Source organism: Rhinatrema bivittatum, chromosome 15 (assembly GCF_901001135.1).
Source record: "Rhinatrema bivittatum chromosome 15, aRhiBiv1.1, whole genome shotgun sequence".
NCBI lineage: Eukaryota > Metazoa > Chordata > Amphibia > Gymnophiona > Rhinatrematidae > Rhinatrema > Rhinatrema bivittatum.
This window is the reverse complement of record NC_042629.1, coordinates 23,611,021-23,627,155: the sequence shown is the minus strand read 5'-3', so window position 1 is coordinate 23,627,155 and position 16,135 is coordinate 23,611,021. Positions and strand designations below refer to the sequence as shown.

The following is a 16,135-nucleotide window of genomic DNA, read 5'->3' as shown; positions in this document are numbered from 1 at the left end:
ACCCCCAAGGACCTCAGGACCCTTGTAGTCATCTGATCCAGCAATAGTGACCCCTAGAGATGGAGCCAGGCCCAACAAATGCTGGACTAAAGAAGCTTTCTCCGAGACTGATCTGGTATGGAACCCGCATCCAGATCCTCAGACTGGACGCAGCCGCCTCCTGCTGAGCCAAATAGGCCTCATGCAAAAGCAACACAAAATCTGAGGAAAAAGGCCTGGAGGTGGCAGGCAAATGCTGAGAAGAACCAGGAATAGGATCATCTTTCCCATCTGCCCTTCCCCGCTCCTCCCAGAGGAAAATCCCCCTCCTCGGCTTGGGCTGCATGAGTCTCCAAAGTGGCCACGGTACCCGCGCTGATGGAGAAAGGAGCCTTGACCCAGTGCGAACCCAAACACGTGGGAGGAACAGGGGCAGGCAACAGCCTCCTCCTTTTGCAGTCACCAGGCCATTGGACGGCCCCTCATCTCCAGAAGAACAACCGGAATACAGGCCAACACGGATGAGTCGTGACCATGCTGAGCCGCAATCACAGCAAACTGATCTGTGTACCATTACTCCCTCGGCACCGCTAACAAGCCAGCAGACTGTGCAATCTGAAACTCCCCAGCCACTAAAACAGTAGAGGCAGGAAGCCGGCTGACCTTAGCTACTCAGGTTTCCTACCACTTTTTTTTTTTTTTAATACACTTTATCAAATTTCCTAGGCCGGAACACAGAGCTGCCAAAAACAAAAGGGACAGCCTGTAAAAACTGCTGTCTGAACCTGCAGCCACCTCAGCAGCCTCATGAAGGGGAGGGATCTGGACCACCAGATTTAAGACTCCACAGAAGCAAGGAGCGAGTGTACAAAAGGGTCAGCAACTCCCAGTTTGTCCACCTCAACCAAAAGTAATGGTCCCCCAGGACCCAAAAACCCCTTGGGAGGAAAGCTCATAAACCCACTTTAGTCTCCTGACTGCAGAACTGCAGGTTTGCACCTCTACCATCTGATGGAGACAGAGGAATACCGAGGAACTGCAGGTGGCACTCTCGGTTATGAAGCAGTGTCAGTTAAACTTTCTCTGTCTCCATTTGCTGACAGGGATGCAAAACCCAGATCTGGGCACATACAGGGAAACAAAATAAAACTGCAAAATAAGCACTTTTTGAAAGAGCAATAATAATAATAATAACCTTTGCTGTCCAAAAATATACCATCTCTCATTCAGGGGAATCCTAGGTAAATAAAAAAAGCCTTTGATTTCTTCTGGAACTTTAGATAATCAATTTCACTAAGCATTTCTAGTGGTAAGGAATTCCAGGAATCAGCACTGCAATGGAAAATGCTCTATTTCGTACTTAAGAATCGGGTGGTGAAGAAATAAGCAATAATTGAGAAGCCAATTGCAAAGAGCGAGTCGGACTGTACCATTGCAATTTTTCTGCTATATGAAAAGAATTGGAAAATAATGCTTTCCTAAGGTACTGGGTAACCGCTGAATCAGACTAGGGCGCCTTACACGGACTGGTATTTACTTCTGCAATGGTCGTAATGTAGACTTTCTAGCAGTCAGGTCGCAGCCCTATCTAGTAGCTTTTCATGCTGGAAAAGACATCTGAAACATAGCTGCACACTGGCTCTCAAAAGCCAAGTGTCTCGTTCATTCCCAGAACTTTTTCATGCACAAAAACAACAAGATGTTCCTTTCCAGTACATTTCATTAACTGCGCAAATTAGAAACGCTCCTCTGAAGAAAGCTACTTACTCAAAATCCTTTTTCCAATGATCTACTCACCATGAGGTCGATATTCAAACGCTAGATAGCCGAATAATAGGACTTATTTGGCTATGTAGTGGCTGCTGAATATCTGGTTATGTTCAGTGTCTACTACATAGCTGGATTAGTCACTTACCTGGCTATCAGAATAGCTGGATAAGTTGTGGGTAGGCAGTGGACAGATTGGGGCAGTGCTACTTAGCTGGATGTTATCTAGCTAAGTAGCAATATTCAGCCTTAGACAGATAATATATCTGGGTAAGTTACTGTATGACTTATCTGCCTAAGTAGCATGTGCTGACGAATATCATCTTAGTTAGCCAGATAAGTCTATCTGGCTAACTTAGAAAAAAAAAAAAAGATAGGTGTCAATATCTATCCCAGTTTATCTCACAATTCCTGATTTTCCCCAGTGGTCCTTTGCTTGTTTTTAACCATCTACATTACCCAAAATTGTCCAAATATATTGCATCCAACTGGAAGGATACAATCTGCTCCTCCAATATATATAGTTCCTCTGTCTTCCACAACATATGCGCTTTTAACAGGATCACGAGGAGGTGTTCCCAGGGAAGTAAAATAGCGCGCGCACACATCATATGAAAAGTACAAACATCATTTTACCCTCATTGGTTGCTCACACAAAATAGGTGGAAAAGTATGCAAGTGCCTTTCTCATGCTTACTTTACACTCGGTGTCAAAGAGAAAATACTCACATCGTAGCTCTGAAAATCAGTAGAAACTATGCATGCTATCAGCACTCACATACTTTATTTCTATGGCTCCCAAGTGTCTTGACTTAAGTCACCTATTCCATACAAAGTCTGAACATGTTAATAGGATTTAAAAAAATGTTAAATCCACCTTTTGCTTGGAAATGTCCCTAAAAGACACAGGCACAAAAGTGTCTCTTAACCAATGTGGCAATATGCATTCACGACTAAAGCAATTTTACAGGGATGCTTTGCGCTGCGGATGGCCATTATTTGTAATACACTCTCACAAATTTAGGCAGACTGCATATACCGATTCCTGCAGTGCATGGAACGCATGTTCAGTGTACATTTTGCTTCTAGAGACTAGAGTGTCACTCGTCTGCCACTAGTACACACATTACTGTCACACTGCAGAAAATCTAATCAATTTTGAAAATCAAAATTAATTTCTGAATTTTACTACTTGCAGATTAATGGAGATCTGTTTTGCTTTTTTTCTCTCTCAATACACATCTCCTCTACTTGTTTAAAATTCCTATTCATAGTCCCGCACCCCCCAAAGAAAAAAAAAACAAATCAAATGATTTTTGCACGGTGACTGCTTGCCAGATTAGCTGAAGGCTGTTAAAAGTACAAACTGTGGTGACGTTTCAATCTGCTACCCCCAGCATGCAAAGCCGTAGACAAGCTGAGAGCTGTCCCTGCAAAGAGCTACTCACTTCCTGGCCAGACTTCCCAGAGTTCTCCGAGTGCAGCGACTCAATCTCCCCCTCGATCATGGCGGCCTCCAGGCACTCGTGCAAGTCTTTGAAACCATTGACCTGGAGCGGGTACTGGCCAAACATCTCGGCATTTTCAAACTTTTTACCTTGGCAAGCAAAGGAGGATGGATGTTTAGGGCTCAATTCACAAAGCATTTGCGGCTCCCATGTCTAACCATTCCCATGCATTAAGCAGTGCTATTGTAGTGTTCCTGGAGCTGGGTGCAAATGAATAAACGGGACGGGAAATGAGGCCTGCACGGCTTTGCTTATTGAAAACTGAGCCACAGCAAAGAGTTAAGCATCACTATCGCTCCATTTCAGGCTCATTTACTAGGGGTGTGCAGGCGCTTATTTTTTCATTTTGTTTAATTTTGTTTCATTGAAGGGGGGGGGGTGGGTTACGTCATTTTCTCAGTTTAGGGCACATTAAAACCATTTAGCATGCACCAAATCGGGAAAACAAAACTAAATTTCATTTTGAAAATGACACAACAATACATTTCAGTATTGTTTCTGTGTTGTTTCAAAACAAAAGAACATCTCTTCTTTATAAACTACAACCGGCATGGCTCACTCCAGCTTCCAAAATATAAAAAGGTCATCTACCTTCAAGTGCGCCCACCGCTAGGAACCTGCCGTAAAACAACTCCACCATTGGATTCTTTGGCTTCTCTCCATCCCTGAAAGGCAAACCGGAGGCACGTTGGACAAAAGCAATCCAGCCCTTTCCTTAGCCAACAGCAAAGAAAGGAACCTTTTTTTTTTGCATGGAAATCAAATAACCTTTAGAAGATTAATGGAAGGGAAATCAAGGCTCTTCCTAGTGTATTGTAAGTTATGAAAATATTCCAGTGTTTCAATATTTACAACTGAAGGGATTTTTCACCAAATTGTTGAGTAGGAATTCTTGCAGTTGAAAGCTTACTGCTTTTGCACAATTGGTGCTTTCTCCCTGCAAGGGTAGAGGTCTTATTTCAAAAGCTTTAGCTTGCTGCTATCCAAAACAGGTGATGCATTAAAGAAAGTTAAAGCAAGTCGGGAAACTAATATTGCCCAAAATATTTCATAGGAGGAATAGGAGATAATATTTGTCGGTAAGCAAAGGGTAGCGTCATTTGTGTTACTAAGCAGGAGTTTGGATATAAACTTCTATACCCCTTCTTAATTAAAAAGGATGGGTATTCAGGGGGAAATTGTGGGAGGAAAGGAATCTTGGTGGGAATGTCTGATAATACAGATATATTGTCATGTATCTATCAAATTACGGGAATTAAACTGCCTTTGGCCCCATTAGTAATTCTTTTAGGTCTCCTCCATGGGGATTTTCATCTTGTAACAAAGCAGGGTATTAGCCTAACTAGTCACATGCTTGTTGCTGCTAGACATAATGTGGCTTTTCATTGGAGATCTGTCTGTTCCTCCTGTTGTGGAATGGCTGCGTCTTCTCTGTAATGGATACACAATGCAGTACACATTAGGGATGTGCAGAGCAAAAGTTTATGTCCATATGTCCATATGTCCAAAGGGGGTCCCCATTTGCGGTCAATATGGACATAAAAAAAATTAAATGAGTTGGGTATATGTCCATATGTGCAAAAAAAAAATTTAAACCCCCTCACCCTCCTTAATCCCCCCACCAGACTTACCACAACTCCCTGGTGATCGAGCGAGGAGTGAGGACGTCATTTCTGCAATCCTTGGCGAGAAGCATGTGACGTCGGCGGCACGTCAAGTGACGCCGGCGTCACGTGATTCCCGGTGAGTTCGCGCCGGAAGGCTCGTTCGGCCCAAAAGGAACTTTTGGCCAGCTTGGGGGGGTCAGGAGGTCCCCCCAAGCTGGCCAAAAGTTCTTTTTGGGCCGAACGAGCCTTCCGGCGCGAATTCGCCGGGAATTACGTGACGCCGCGTCACTCGACGTGGCGCGACGTCACATGCTTCTCGCCAAGGATTGCAGAAATGGTGTCCTCACTCCTCGCTCGATCACCAGGGAGTTGTGGTAAGTCTGGGGGGGGGGGGATTAAGGAGGGTGAGGGGGTTTAAATTTTTATTTTGGCTCAACAATCGCGATTTCCAACATATCCAACATAGCTATGTTGGATATGTGGGAAATCCGATCGTATATGTCGAATCCTTTTTTTAAGTTAAAAAAAAATATGAGCAGCGTTTTACATATGCGGTCAATACGAATGCACATCCCTAGTACACATTGCCATTCAGCTGGGGGACTTTTATTCCAATGTTCCAAAATTTTGGGAGCTTGTCTTGCAGAAAATGGGCCCTTTATTTGATGCTGTGGCAAGATCTGTTCATTGAACATCACAAATTCTTAAAATGCTCTAGCCTATATTGGCATCTGGTACACAATATGTATTATTGGCAATTCTTAATGTTGCTGTTAGATTTATGCCTTATTTGCTACTCTATTCTTTGAAGAATGCTTCATAAGCTTAAGAATAAGCCATAACCAGGTACATCTGGAAGAGCATGGTTTCTCCATTGTTACTTAAACTGGCAATTATATGTTATTACATTGAACATTTTTGCATTGATTTGTGAGTTTCAACAGCTTGTAAATTTGAAAAATGTCGATTAAAAAAATAAACACAAGAAGACCCAGCACTATATAAAAAAGTGTAAATACCGAAAACCTCTCCAAGTGAAGTGAACTGAAAAGTAACCTCCAGATCACAGAAAATGTGAAACACAGGGTAAAAAGCAGATTGAATATCCCACCCTCTTGTTTTCAGTGCCCAGCACAAGTTTATGCCTAAAGTGCCAAAAAATGTTTTCTGCTGTTGGCAGACCGACACTCCTACACTCTCGCTCTGCAACCGCGTTGAGAGAGGAAATTAGAGCACTGGATCTTAACTCAGGAAAGATCCTGAGTCGGGAGTTTTAAGAAGATGTGGGTTCTTCCAGGATGCCAGAGAACCACCTTCCATGGCATCCAGCCTCCTTACACAACACATTTATTTAAAATACTAATTAAAAAAACTCTGCTCTGTTTCCAGGGGGAACAGCTTTGAAGAGAACAGTATAAACTGATTTATTATATCATCTTGTGCCCTAACAACTCCAGTGTAAAACAGTCAGCAGAGCAGGCACTGCAAGTAAAAGTGCAGATTATGGACAAAGGCTGTGTTTAATTTTATTCTTTTCTTATCCAAACCATCAGGATCTTTTATCATTTTGCGTTAGGGCCTTAACACTAGCGCAACGGATTTATTGCAAATAGTGGTCTGGGAGAGGGGAGACAAAATCTTCACCGATGGCACCTTTGCTGTTCATACCTCTGACTATGTATGTAAAACTGCCCCCTAAAACTTATCCCACCGCCCACACCTCACTCCGAGGCAATAGTGCTCTCTCTCACAATGATATAAATATTAGAGTGACAGATTGGTCCCTATAAAGACTCTCTCTCTCTCTATACCTATGCGATGTAGTAGCAGGAAAATTAATCTAATCACGCCCCCTTTTTCATCGCAGGCCTATTTCCGCTACATTTATAGCATTTTGATGACCATGTTTAGTGATGTTTTGCTTGCACAGACCTGAACCAGCACTGGTATCGGAGCTTTCAAATATTCAATTACAATCCCAATATTGCTTGCCCTTCCCAATGCTTAAACAGCACTGAGGGTTGTGTATAACAAAGAACTCTACATGTGTGATAGCTACAGTCCCGGTTACATTTTACCTTTCCTCTTCTGCTTTAATCTGGAAGGCATCTTCTAACCAATCCAATAACTTGTGCGTGAATTCACTCACATCTTGCTGTAAAAAAATAAAAAAATAAAAAAATTATTTATATATATATATATATATATATATATATAAAATCATACATAAAACGGGTATGGGGAAGAATGTGTGACTGCCAGTTAAATCAGATTCATGACTCAAGACTTGTGTGTTTGGATTCACATCCCCCACAGCCATGAGGGTCATACAGCAGGGATATCTGGGCTTTGAGGTGGCAGCCAATGGGTGCATAGAGCAGCAGCCCAGCCAATCAAAAAGATACTACAGTGTGCCCCCAGTATAAATAAATATATGTTGCTCCTTTGAGAACTCTACAACCTCATATGTTAAAGGGTCAAAGAAATGCTAAAGGTCCATATGTATTTTGCTGGGCTACAGCAGAATAAAGCACATAATCCAGTTGTTGCTCACCCAAGAATGATAAAACCTTGCAAACCTCTGGCACAGAGAAAAACTCAATTTAGGGTTACGAGAGCGCTCTCTCCGGCCGGCTCTGTGACTCAGTGCCAAGTGTTGTGCACTTCCATGCAAAAGGTCCCTGGTTTGATTTCTAGATTGCGACTTCCACACCCTGGGCTGGTTGGGGCTGCTGCGGAGGTATCATTAAGGGTGACACCTGGTGGCTGGATTTGGAATCCATGATACAAGTTAACAGAAGGAGCACTGGTGCATGGCGTCCAGGTATGACCAGACTAGGAAAAGTGGAAGGGTCTATTAAAACAGGGGTAAAATCCTTAGGTGGTTACGAATGAAGGCTCAGAGTGCCAGGATCCCAAAACTGGTTCGGAAGGAGTTGGAAGGGCAAGAAAGAACAAACCGCTGGGCCAAAACCCCCCAATAATGATCTCTGTTTAGGGCAGTGATTCTCAACTCTTGGGAAATCCCCAGATATCTACAATGAATATGCAAAAGATATCTGCATGTGCTGCTGAGTGAATTACTGCAGCACATTCTGAAATGGCTTTTGGCATGCTCACATGATGTGAAAAACCTCTGTGCAGGTCCAAAGCGTAACCTGTACAGCAGGCATCAGCTACAGTTCAGACCAAGTCGCGTCGTCGGGAAACCAATTCTTATTATTGGATGGAAAGGTGTAACAGAAAAGTGCGTCGCTTAACACCAAGGTGCTCAGTGTTACCTGCTGAGAGTCGTTGGATTTGAATGCGTCTTTGAGTATCTCCACAGCTCTAGATGGATCAACGTATTTCCTCTTGGAACCAACAAGAAGTGAGAAAAGATACCTCAGCTCACGCATAAAAGGTAAATTCCTATGTTCCTGCATTGGACAAAAATCTGATTAGAGAAAATTATGCTAAGCTCCTCAGAAAAAAAGATTAACACAGCAGGCAAAGAAATCTGTTAGCATAAACTTGTAACCCAAGGAACACAAACATAAAGCTTATGGGGGCTCCTTCTAGGGTAATCAAATGCAAAGTATACACGAATCTCAGGTCCCTTGCAGCTCTATGTCTGCAAGGGTTCCATGGAGTCTGTCACTATTTTAAAGCAATTCAATACTTTCATCAAACATTACCAGAAAAAATAAAAACTTCTCTTTTAAAAAAAAAAAAATTCTTGGACGGAATACTTTTACATTTTTCAGGGCCCTGTCTGTACCTCCTGTCATCACTGGTCTTGAAAAGAGGTTTCTGCGAGCTAACGCATCAGAACCTCCAAGGCATCCCATAACTATTTGCAACAAAGTATGCTCCAATTTTTACCTTTTGGTTGCGAGGTAAGTCTTGAGTTGCCACAGGAGGACTGTAATTCAGGACAAGCCTGCGAAATTCCAGCAGGTTAAACAGTGACTAAACAGGAGGAGAAAAAAATATACATTTTATAAAATAGGCACTTACGGTGCAATCATCAGTTCCGCTATTAACAGCACAAGGCGTGGCAGAGGTGAGGTTTATACATCCTATGAGGAACCAAGACCAGAACCTACTGGGTGCGTCAAATGAGCATTCCCTGTTACATGGAAAGCCCCTCCTAGTACAACCCAAGAGTCCCACACTGGCAACCAACTCATGTTTAAAGGCCCTTCCTTGAAAGCTGATGCCAAGTTTAGATTAGAAGGTTTAAACATTGCCTTCTCAATCCATTGCTCTTCTCTTTTTAAAATAAGAGGGATCCTTAACCCTCCCCCACCCAATTTGAAGAGAAGGAAAAATGATGTGCAGTATAAACCTTTTATGGGGGTCCCAGACCAACTTAATCTCATGTGAATATCTGGCGAAACTCAAGAAAGTAATCAAGAAAGCAAAATGTCAGGCAGAAGAAAGGATGGCCAAAGAGATAAAGCGAGGTGATGTATTTTTCAGATACATCAGAGAAAGGTCCGAAGTGGTATAGAGAAACTGAAAGATGACAAGAATCAGTGTGTGGAGAGAGATGAAGAAATGGTGAAAATATTAAACAAATACTTCAGTTCGGTGTTCACTAAAGACGACCCTGGTGAAGGACCATTGCTAGTTAGCAAGACTGTGGATGGGGGTGGAGTAGACAAAACTCTATTTACAGAAGAGAATGTATGGGCAGAGCTAGGAAAACTGAAAGTGGACAAAGCCATAGGGCCTGATGAGGTTCATCCAGGATACTGAGAGAGCTCAGACTTGTGCTGGCGGGTCCGCTGCGTGACCTGTTCAATAGATCCCTGGAAATGAGAGTGGTGCCGAGTGATTGGAGAAGAGTGGTAGTGGTGGTGGTCCCGCTTCACAAGAGTGGGAGCAGCGAGGAGGCTGGAAACTACAGGCCGGTTAGCCACACCTCAGTAGTGGAAAAATTAATGGAGACTCTGCTGAAGGAAAGGATAGTAAACTATCTACAGTCAGGAGCATTGTTGGACCCCATGCAGCATGGATTCAACAGGGGAAGGTCCTGTCAGACAAATCTGATTGAATTTTTTTGATTGGGTGACTAAAGAATTGAATCAAGGAAGAGCGCTTGACGTTATCTACTTGGATTTCAACAAAGCTTTTGATATGGACCCACATAGGAGGCTTGTGAATAAAATTAAAAGCTTGGGAGTGAGCACCAAGGTGGTGGCGTGGAATACAAACTGGTTGTCGGCTAGAAGACAGCATGCGATGGTAAATGGAACCTACACTGAAAAGGAGAATGGTGTTAAGCAGAGTACCACAAGGATTGGTATTAGGACTGGTCCTGTTCAATATCTTTGTGAGTAATATTGCGGAAGGTATAGAAGGTAAAGTTTGTCTATTTGCGGATGATACTAAGATCTGCAACAGAGTAGACGCGCTGGAAGGAGTAGAGAGAATGAGACGTGATTTAAAGAAGCTTGAACAGTGATCAAAGATATTGCAGCTGAGATTCAATGCCAATGCCAAGTGCAATCATACATCTGGGTATGGTAATCCAAAAGAGCTGTATGTGATGGGAGGAGTGAAAGACTGATGTACACTGAGCAATTGAGGGAGCTTGGGACGACAGTATCTAGCGATCTGAAGACAGCGAAGCAATGTGACAAGCGATAGCTAAAGCCAGAAGAATTCTGGGCTGCATAGAGAGAGAAATAACCAGTAAGGAAAAGGAAGTGATTATCCCCTTGTACAGGTGCTTGGTGAGGCCTCACCTGGAGTATTGTGTTCTGTAGACCTTATCTCAAAAGGGACAGAGACAGCATGGAGGCGGTTCAGAGAAGGGCGACAAAAATGGTGGTGGTGGTGTCTCCCTCAAATGACTTAGGAGGAGAGGTTGAAGTACCTAAATATGTATATATCCTGGAGGAGGTGCAGGGGAGAAATGATACAGACCTTCAGAAACCTGAAACATTTTAATGATGCACAATTGATAAACCTTCTCCACTGGAAAGAAATCAGTAGAATTAGAGGTCACGTAATGAAACTCCAGGGAGGACGACTCAGAACCAATGACAGGAAATATTTCTTCACGGAGAGGGTGGTGAATACCTGGAATGCCCTTCCGAAGGAGGTGGTGAAGACAAAAACTGTGAAAGAATTGAAAGTGGCATGGGATAAACACTGTGGATCCCTAAAGGCTAGAGGATGGAAATGAAGAAAAGATTGCATGGGGGTAACTTGCAGGTGTGGCAGTTATTACCCTTAACCAATAAGCCTTCATACTGCTGATGCAAATCCATTATTGCTCTCTGCTTCAATGGCAGGGGAAAAGAGGAAAAAGGGGAATTAGGTTCAGACAGCAACCAACAAGGACATTGCATTTTTTATGGTCTGGGAAAACAAAAAAGCATGGGGGTAACTTGCTGATGCAGCTGTTACAACCCTTAGCCAATTAGCCTGATACTTTAGAAGCAACTCCAACATTGTTTTCTGCTTCAACTGCAAAAGGTAATGGGAAACAACTCAGACAGCAACCAACAAGGGCCCTGACTGACGGTTTGGGAAACTAAGTATAGAGGTGACCTGTATGGCGTGGCAGTTGCTACCATAAGCTTGCTGGGCAGACTGGATGGCCCGTTTGGTCCTTTTCTGCCACATTTCAATGTTTCAATGTGTGTTTGAAAAGGTCCTATGCAGATAACATAGGGACATGTGCAAGTGCTAAAACATTGTGAGCTCACAGCTATGGCACATGACATTTCAGTTTGCCTAACAACCGAAACCAAGGCAGGAGCTCCCTTATGGAAGTATCCAACCTTCTCAAGCTCAAGGCACACCTATATTAACAATAATGCTGTGTGGCATTCCACCTTCTGCACAGCAGGCAGTGCAGACATGCAGATAGCTCATACGGCCAACACAAGAGCTAGGGAGCTTTCAAGCTTCCCACCAGTCTCTCTCTCCCAAATTCTTAAAAATAATTTTAAAAAGGCATGAAGAGGCAGAGACACACATGACCCATCAGAGTGGACCAGCTCCCTCTCTATACAAGTGCAGGAGGAGGGAGAAGGTGTGGTGTAGGCAACTCACTCAGTTATCTTGGCTGCCGAATGTGGCTGCTAGAGCTTCTCCAAGGCTGCTGCTTTCAACACGTCATATCCAGTGCTCAGTGCATGCCCTCCCTGTCTCACTTAGCCTGGGGATAAGCCAGAGGCTGGAAGAATTTGCTGCACACCGTTGGTGTGTCTTCTTGCTGTTGAGTGGTACTGAGAGCAAAGCTCAGGTCTGGCCTGGATCAGAGCCTCAGGCAGTGGTGACTTTTCCGTGGCACACCTGATCACATCTCGTGGCACACTGGTTGGGAAACATCTTTAGAGGACCCTGGGAAAGAGGTTTAACATTTCCCAGCGGTCTGAAAATCCAAGATGTCTTGTGTTTATACACTTTTGGTGTATTTATAAAACATATTAGAAGCTGCTGAATTGCTTTGTTTCCAAGATTAAGAAAGCACTGGCTCAGTGCAGAGGCACCTGGGAAAGATTCTTGGCTCCTGGATCAGCTCTGGATGCAGCAGTCACAGCCCCTGGAGGGCAAGGGGGGGGAGAAGCCCAGGCATTGTGCAATGGTGACACCTGGTAGCCAGACGTGGGGCCCTTGATCACAGGGTTCCAGAAGAGCCTCTGGCCCAGGCCCATCACTGTAATGACAGGACTAAATGTATGCTGGGAGGAGATAAATCCCAGGTAGTTAATAAAAGTTCACAACACTTCATCCCAGCCCTGGTTCCAAAAGAAAGCAGTTGCTTACCTGTAACAGGTGTTCTCCTAGGACAGCAGGATGTTAGTCCTCACATGTGGGTGACATCATCAGATGGAGCCCAGCATGGAACACTGACTGGCACACAGAGCTCGCCCAGCATGCCACAATCCATGCGTCCAAACGAGGTCCCTCTTCAGTCTTGTAAGAATGAATTCACGAGGGAAAAATAATAAAATGCAGGAGAACCCAACTCCGTGAGGTGGCTGGTGGGTTTCCTGAGCACTAACATCCTGCTGTCCTAGGAGAACACCTGTTACAGGTAAGCACCTCTGCTTTCTCCTAGGACAAGCAGGATGGTAGTCCTCACATGTGGGTGAATACCAAGCTACAGGCTACTCCCGGATACATCAATGACCAACAGCACCTGACTAGGTGCCAACAGGCACAAGAAACTACAGTGCTGCTGGTAACAAAGGGAGGCCGCCTGAACCCTAACAATGGGCCCTAGGTGGGTTTAAGGCAGGAAGAGATTGTGAAGGACAGATTGGCCGAAGCTACTGTCATGCCAACCATCCTTGTCCAAGCAGTAATGGGCAGCGAACATGTGTAGGAAATTCTATGTCGCAGCCTTGCAGATTTCTGCGACGGGAACCGACCGCAAGTGGGCTACCAATGCCACCATAGCTCTCACAGAATGAGCCTCGACTCAGCCTCCAAGCTGAAGACCCAGCTGTGCATAGCAGAAGGAGATACAACCCTCCAGCCAGCTGGACAGATTTTGCTTGCCCACCGCAAATCCCATTCTATTCTTGTCAAATGATATGAAGAGTTGTGTGGACTGCCTTTGGCCTGCTGTGCTTTCTAGATAGACAGCTAAGGCCCTCCTGCAATCCAAACTGTGCAGAACCCATTCGCCCTGATGTGAATGAGGCCTCGTAAAATAGGTGGGCAGAATGATCGACTGAGATGAAAATCAGTCACCACCTTACGCAGGAACTTAGGATGCGTACGCAGCACCACCCTATCATGGAAGAATTCATGTAGGGCAGATATGTAACCAGAGACTGAAGCTCACTAACACTGCGCACTGAAGTGACCGTCATTAGAAAGAGGCCCTTCCAGGTCCGAACTTCAGATCGCAGGAGTGCAGAGGTTCGAAAGGATCACACATGAGCTGCGCCAATACCACGTTGAGGTCCCAGGCAGGAGGGATGGTTTAACTGAAGCAGACTCCTGCATAAACCACCCTCCTATGGGCTGCACAGAGATGGATGCACCAGCAACACCTTGATGGTAAGCACTGATGGCACTCAGGTGTACCCTGATTGAATTGGTTTTCAATCCAGCTTCCGAGAGGTGCCACAGATAGTCCAGCAACTTCGGAATGGGTCATGCGAATGGATCCAAGCCATGACCATCGCACCAGATGGAGAACCTCTTCCACTTCAGTCTGTCAGACTTCCTGGTGGAAGGCTTCATGGAAGCTACCAGTACCTGAGACATGTTATCAAAGGAGGTCAAAGGACCGCAGGACTAGCCTCTCAACATCCAGGCCGTCAAAGCTAACGACCTGAGGTTCAGATGACGCAGCCTGCCCCGATCCTGCGTAATCAGATCGGGGGGAGTCCCCAGCACTTGATCAACAGGAGCAGGAGTAGGAACTAGACCTGTCTTGGCCAATAAGGAGCCACCAGGATCATGGTCCCCTGGTCCTGCTGGAGCTTCAAGAGAATCTTCAGTACCAGTGGAAGTGGAGGATATGCATACAAAAGATCCTTGCCCTAATGGTGGACAAAGGCGTCAGAGGTTGGTAGGCCATCTGCCCTGAACAGGGAGCAGAAGTGGCTCACTTTGCTGTTGCAAGGGGAGGCAAAGAGGTCCACGTCCAGGGTTCCCCACAGGTGGAAGATCCGGTCCGCTACTGCTGGATCCAACACCCACTCATGCGGTCGGAACACTTGACTCGGGTGGTTCGCAACCACATTCTCTGTCCCTGCTAGGTACATTGCTCGTAGGAGCATGCCTTGGGACAGAGCTCAGGCCCATATCTGCACCACCCCTTGACAGAGGAACAAACCAATATCCCCCTGTTTGTTTATATACCACATCGCCACCTGATTGTCTGGATCAGGAACGCTTTGTGGGACAAGCGATCCTGAAACGCCCAAAGAGCGTAGGGGATCACCCGAAGCTCCAGGAAGTTGATCTGGCATTGAGATTCCTCAGCCAACCAACAAACTTGCATATGGAGGCTCTCCACATGCGCCCCCCAAACCCAGGGGGGATGCATTGGTAGACAGTACGACCTGGGGCGGGGGAACTTGAAATGGAACCCCCTGCTCCAGATTGGACAGATCCTCTCACCAAGACAGGGAGACCTGGAGAGGCTGCATAATGCAGAGTGCATTGAGGTCTTGGGATGCCTGCGTCCAGAGACTGCAGTGTCTACTGCACGCTGCACATGCACAGACAAGCCAAGGATGAAACATGGCCAGATGTTGCCATATGACTCAGAAGGTGAAGCAAAAGGTGAGCCAAAACCTGCCAGCGTCAGTGGATCAAACTCGCAAGGGACGACAGGGCAAGCGCTCGATCATGGGGCAGAAATGTCCTGGTTGAGCTGTGTCCAGCCTGGCCCTGATGAAGCCCAGGTGTGGCGATGGGCTGAGATGGGTCTTGGGGTAACTGATGACAAACCCCAGAGACTGCAGCACCCCGATAGTCAGACAGAGCATGGAGCACACCTTGCTGAGTGGCACTCTTGACTAGCCAGTAGTTTAGGTAGAGGAACACATGCACCCAACTGCCAGGCACTTGGTGAAAACCCGAGGGGCTGACTCAAACACGTTTTACTGGACGTTTTCCCTGCCTTCAATGAATCAGAGATACTTCCTGTGACTAGGGAAGATTTCGATGTGGGCGTAGGCATCTTTAAAGTCAAGGGAGCACAGCCCGTCTCCTCTTTGCAAGAGTGGGATCAGGGTGCCCAAAGAGACCATCTTGAATTTTTCCCTTTGAAGAAACTTGTTCAAAGCTCTTAGGTCGAGAACAGAGTGGAGGACCCCTATTCTCTTTGGTAGCAGGAAATACTGAGAGTAGAAACCCCCATCCCCATTGGTACAGAGGAACAGGCTCAACCACTGTGGCCATTAGAAGGGCAGAGAGTTCTGTCACAAGTATTTCTTGATGAGCGGACGAGGCCAATGATGGACATGAGGAAGAGTCCACGGGGACATCCCTAAAATTTAGCCTGTACCCTTAGCAAACAATGGAAGGGACCCACAGGTCTGAGGTAACATGAGGCCAGTAGTCCACAAAAAGACGTAGCCTGCCCCCAACTGGAGGGCAGGGCACAGATGGTATGGCAATCTGGCTCATGCTCCCCCACTCCCAGTCAAAACCCTGTAGCAGGGCTCTGATGGTGGGCTGGCTGAGTCCTGGGGGCCCACTGTTGCTTGGAGCGACCCTGGGAGGCTGCATGTAGAGTGCACGCCCTTGAGGCAGGAGGGTAATATTTCCTCTGCCGATATGACTTCCTAGAACCCTGTTGTG

The 16,135-nt window shown here is 45.5% G+C and overlaps 1 protein-coding gene across 3 annotated transcripts in view; it reads right to left on the bottom strand.

The window, feature by feature from the left end:
• The window catches only part of USP25 (ubiquitin specific peptidase 25), a 136,614-nt gene that overhangs the window by 81,592 nt on the left and 38,887 nt on the right, over window positions 1–16,135 (bottom strand). For all 3 annotated transcript variants that reach the window (XM_029577895.1, XM_029577896.1, XM_029577897.1), the window contains exons 6-10: window positions 8,726–8,812; window positions 8,143–8,280; window positions 6,940–7,016; window positions 3,846–3,919; window positions 3,195–3,343 (exon numbers count right to left, since the gene is read on the bottom strand). In XM_029577895.1, the coding sequence (XP_029433755.1) occupies window positions 3,195–3,343; window positions 3,846–3,919; window positions 6,940–7,016; window positions 8,143–8,280; window positions 8,726–8,812 (525 nt within the window). The remainder of the gene's footprint in view (window positions 1–3,194; window positions 3,344–3,845; window positions 3,920–6,939; window positions 7,017–8,142; window positions 8,281–8,725; window positions 8,813–16,135) is intronic.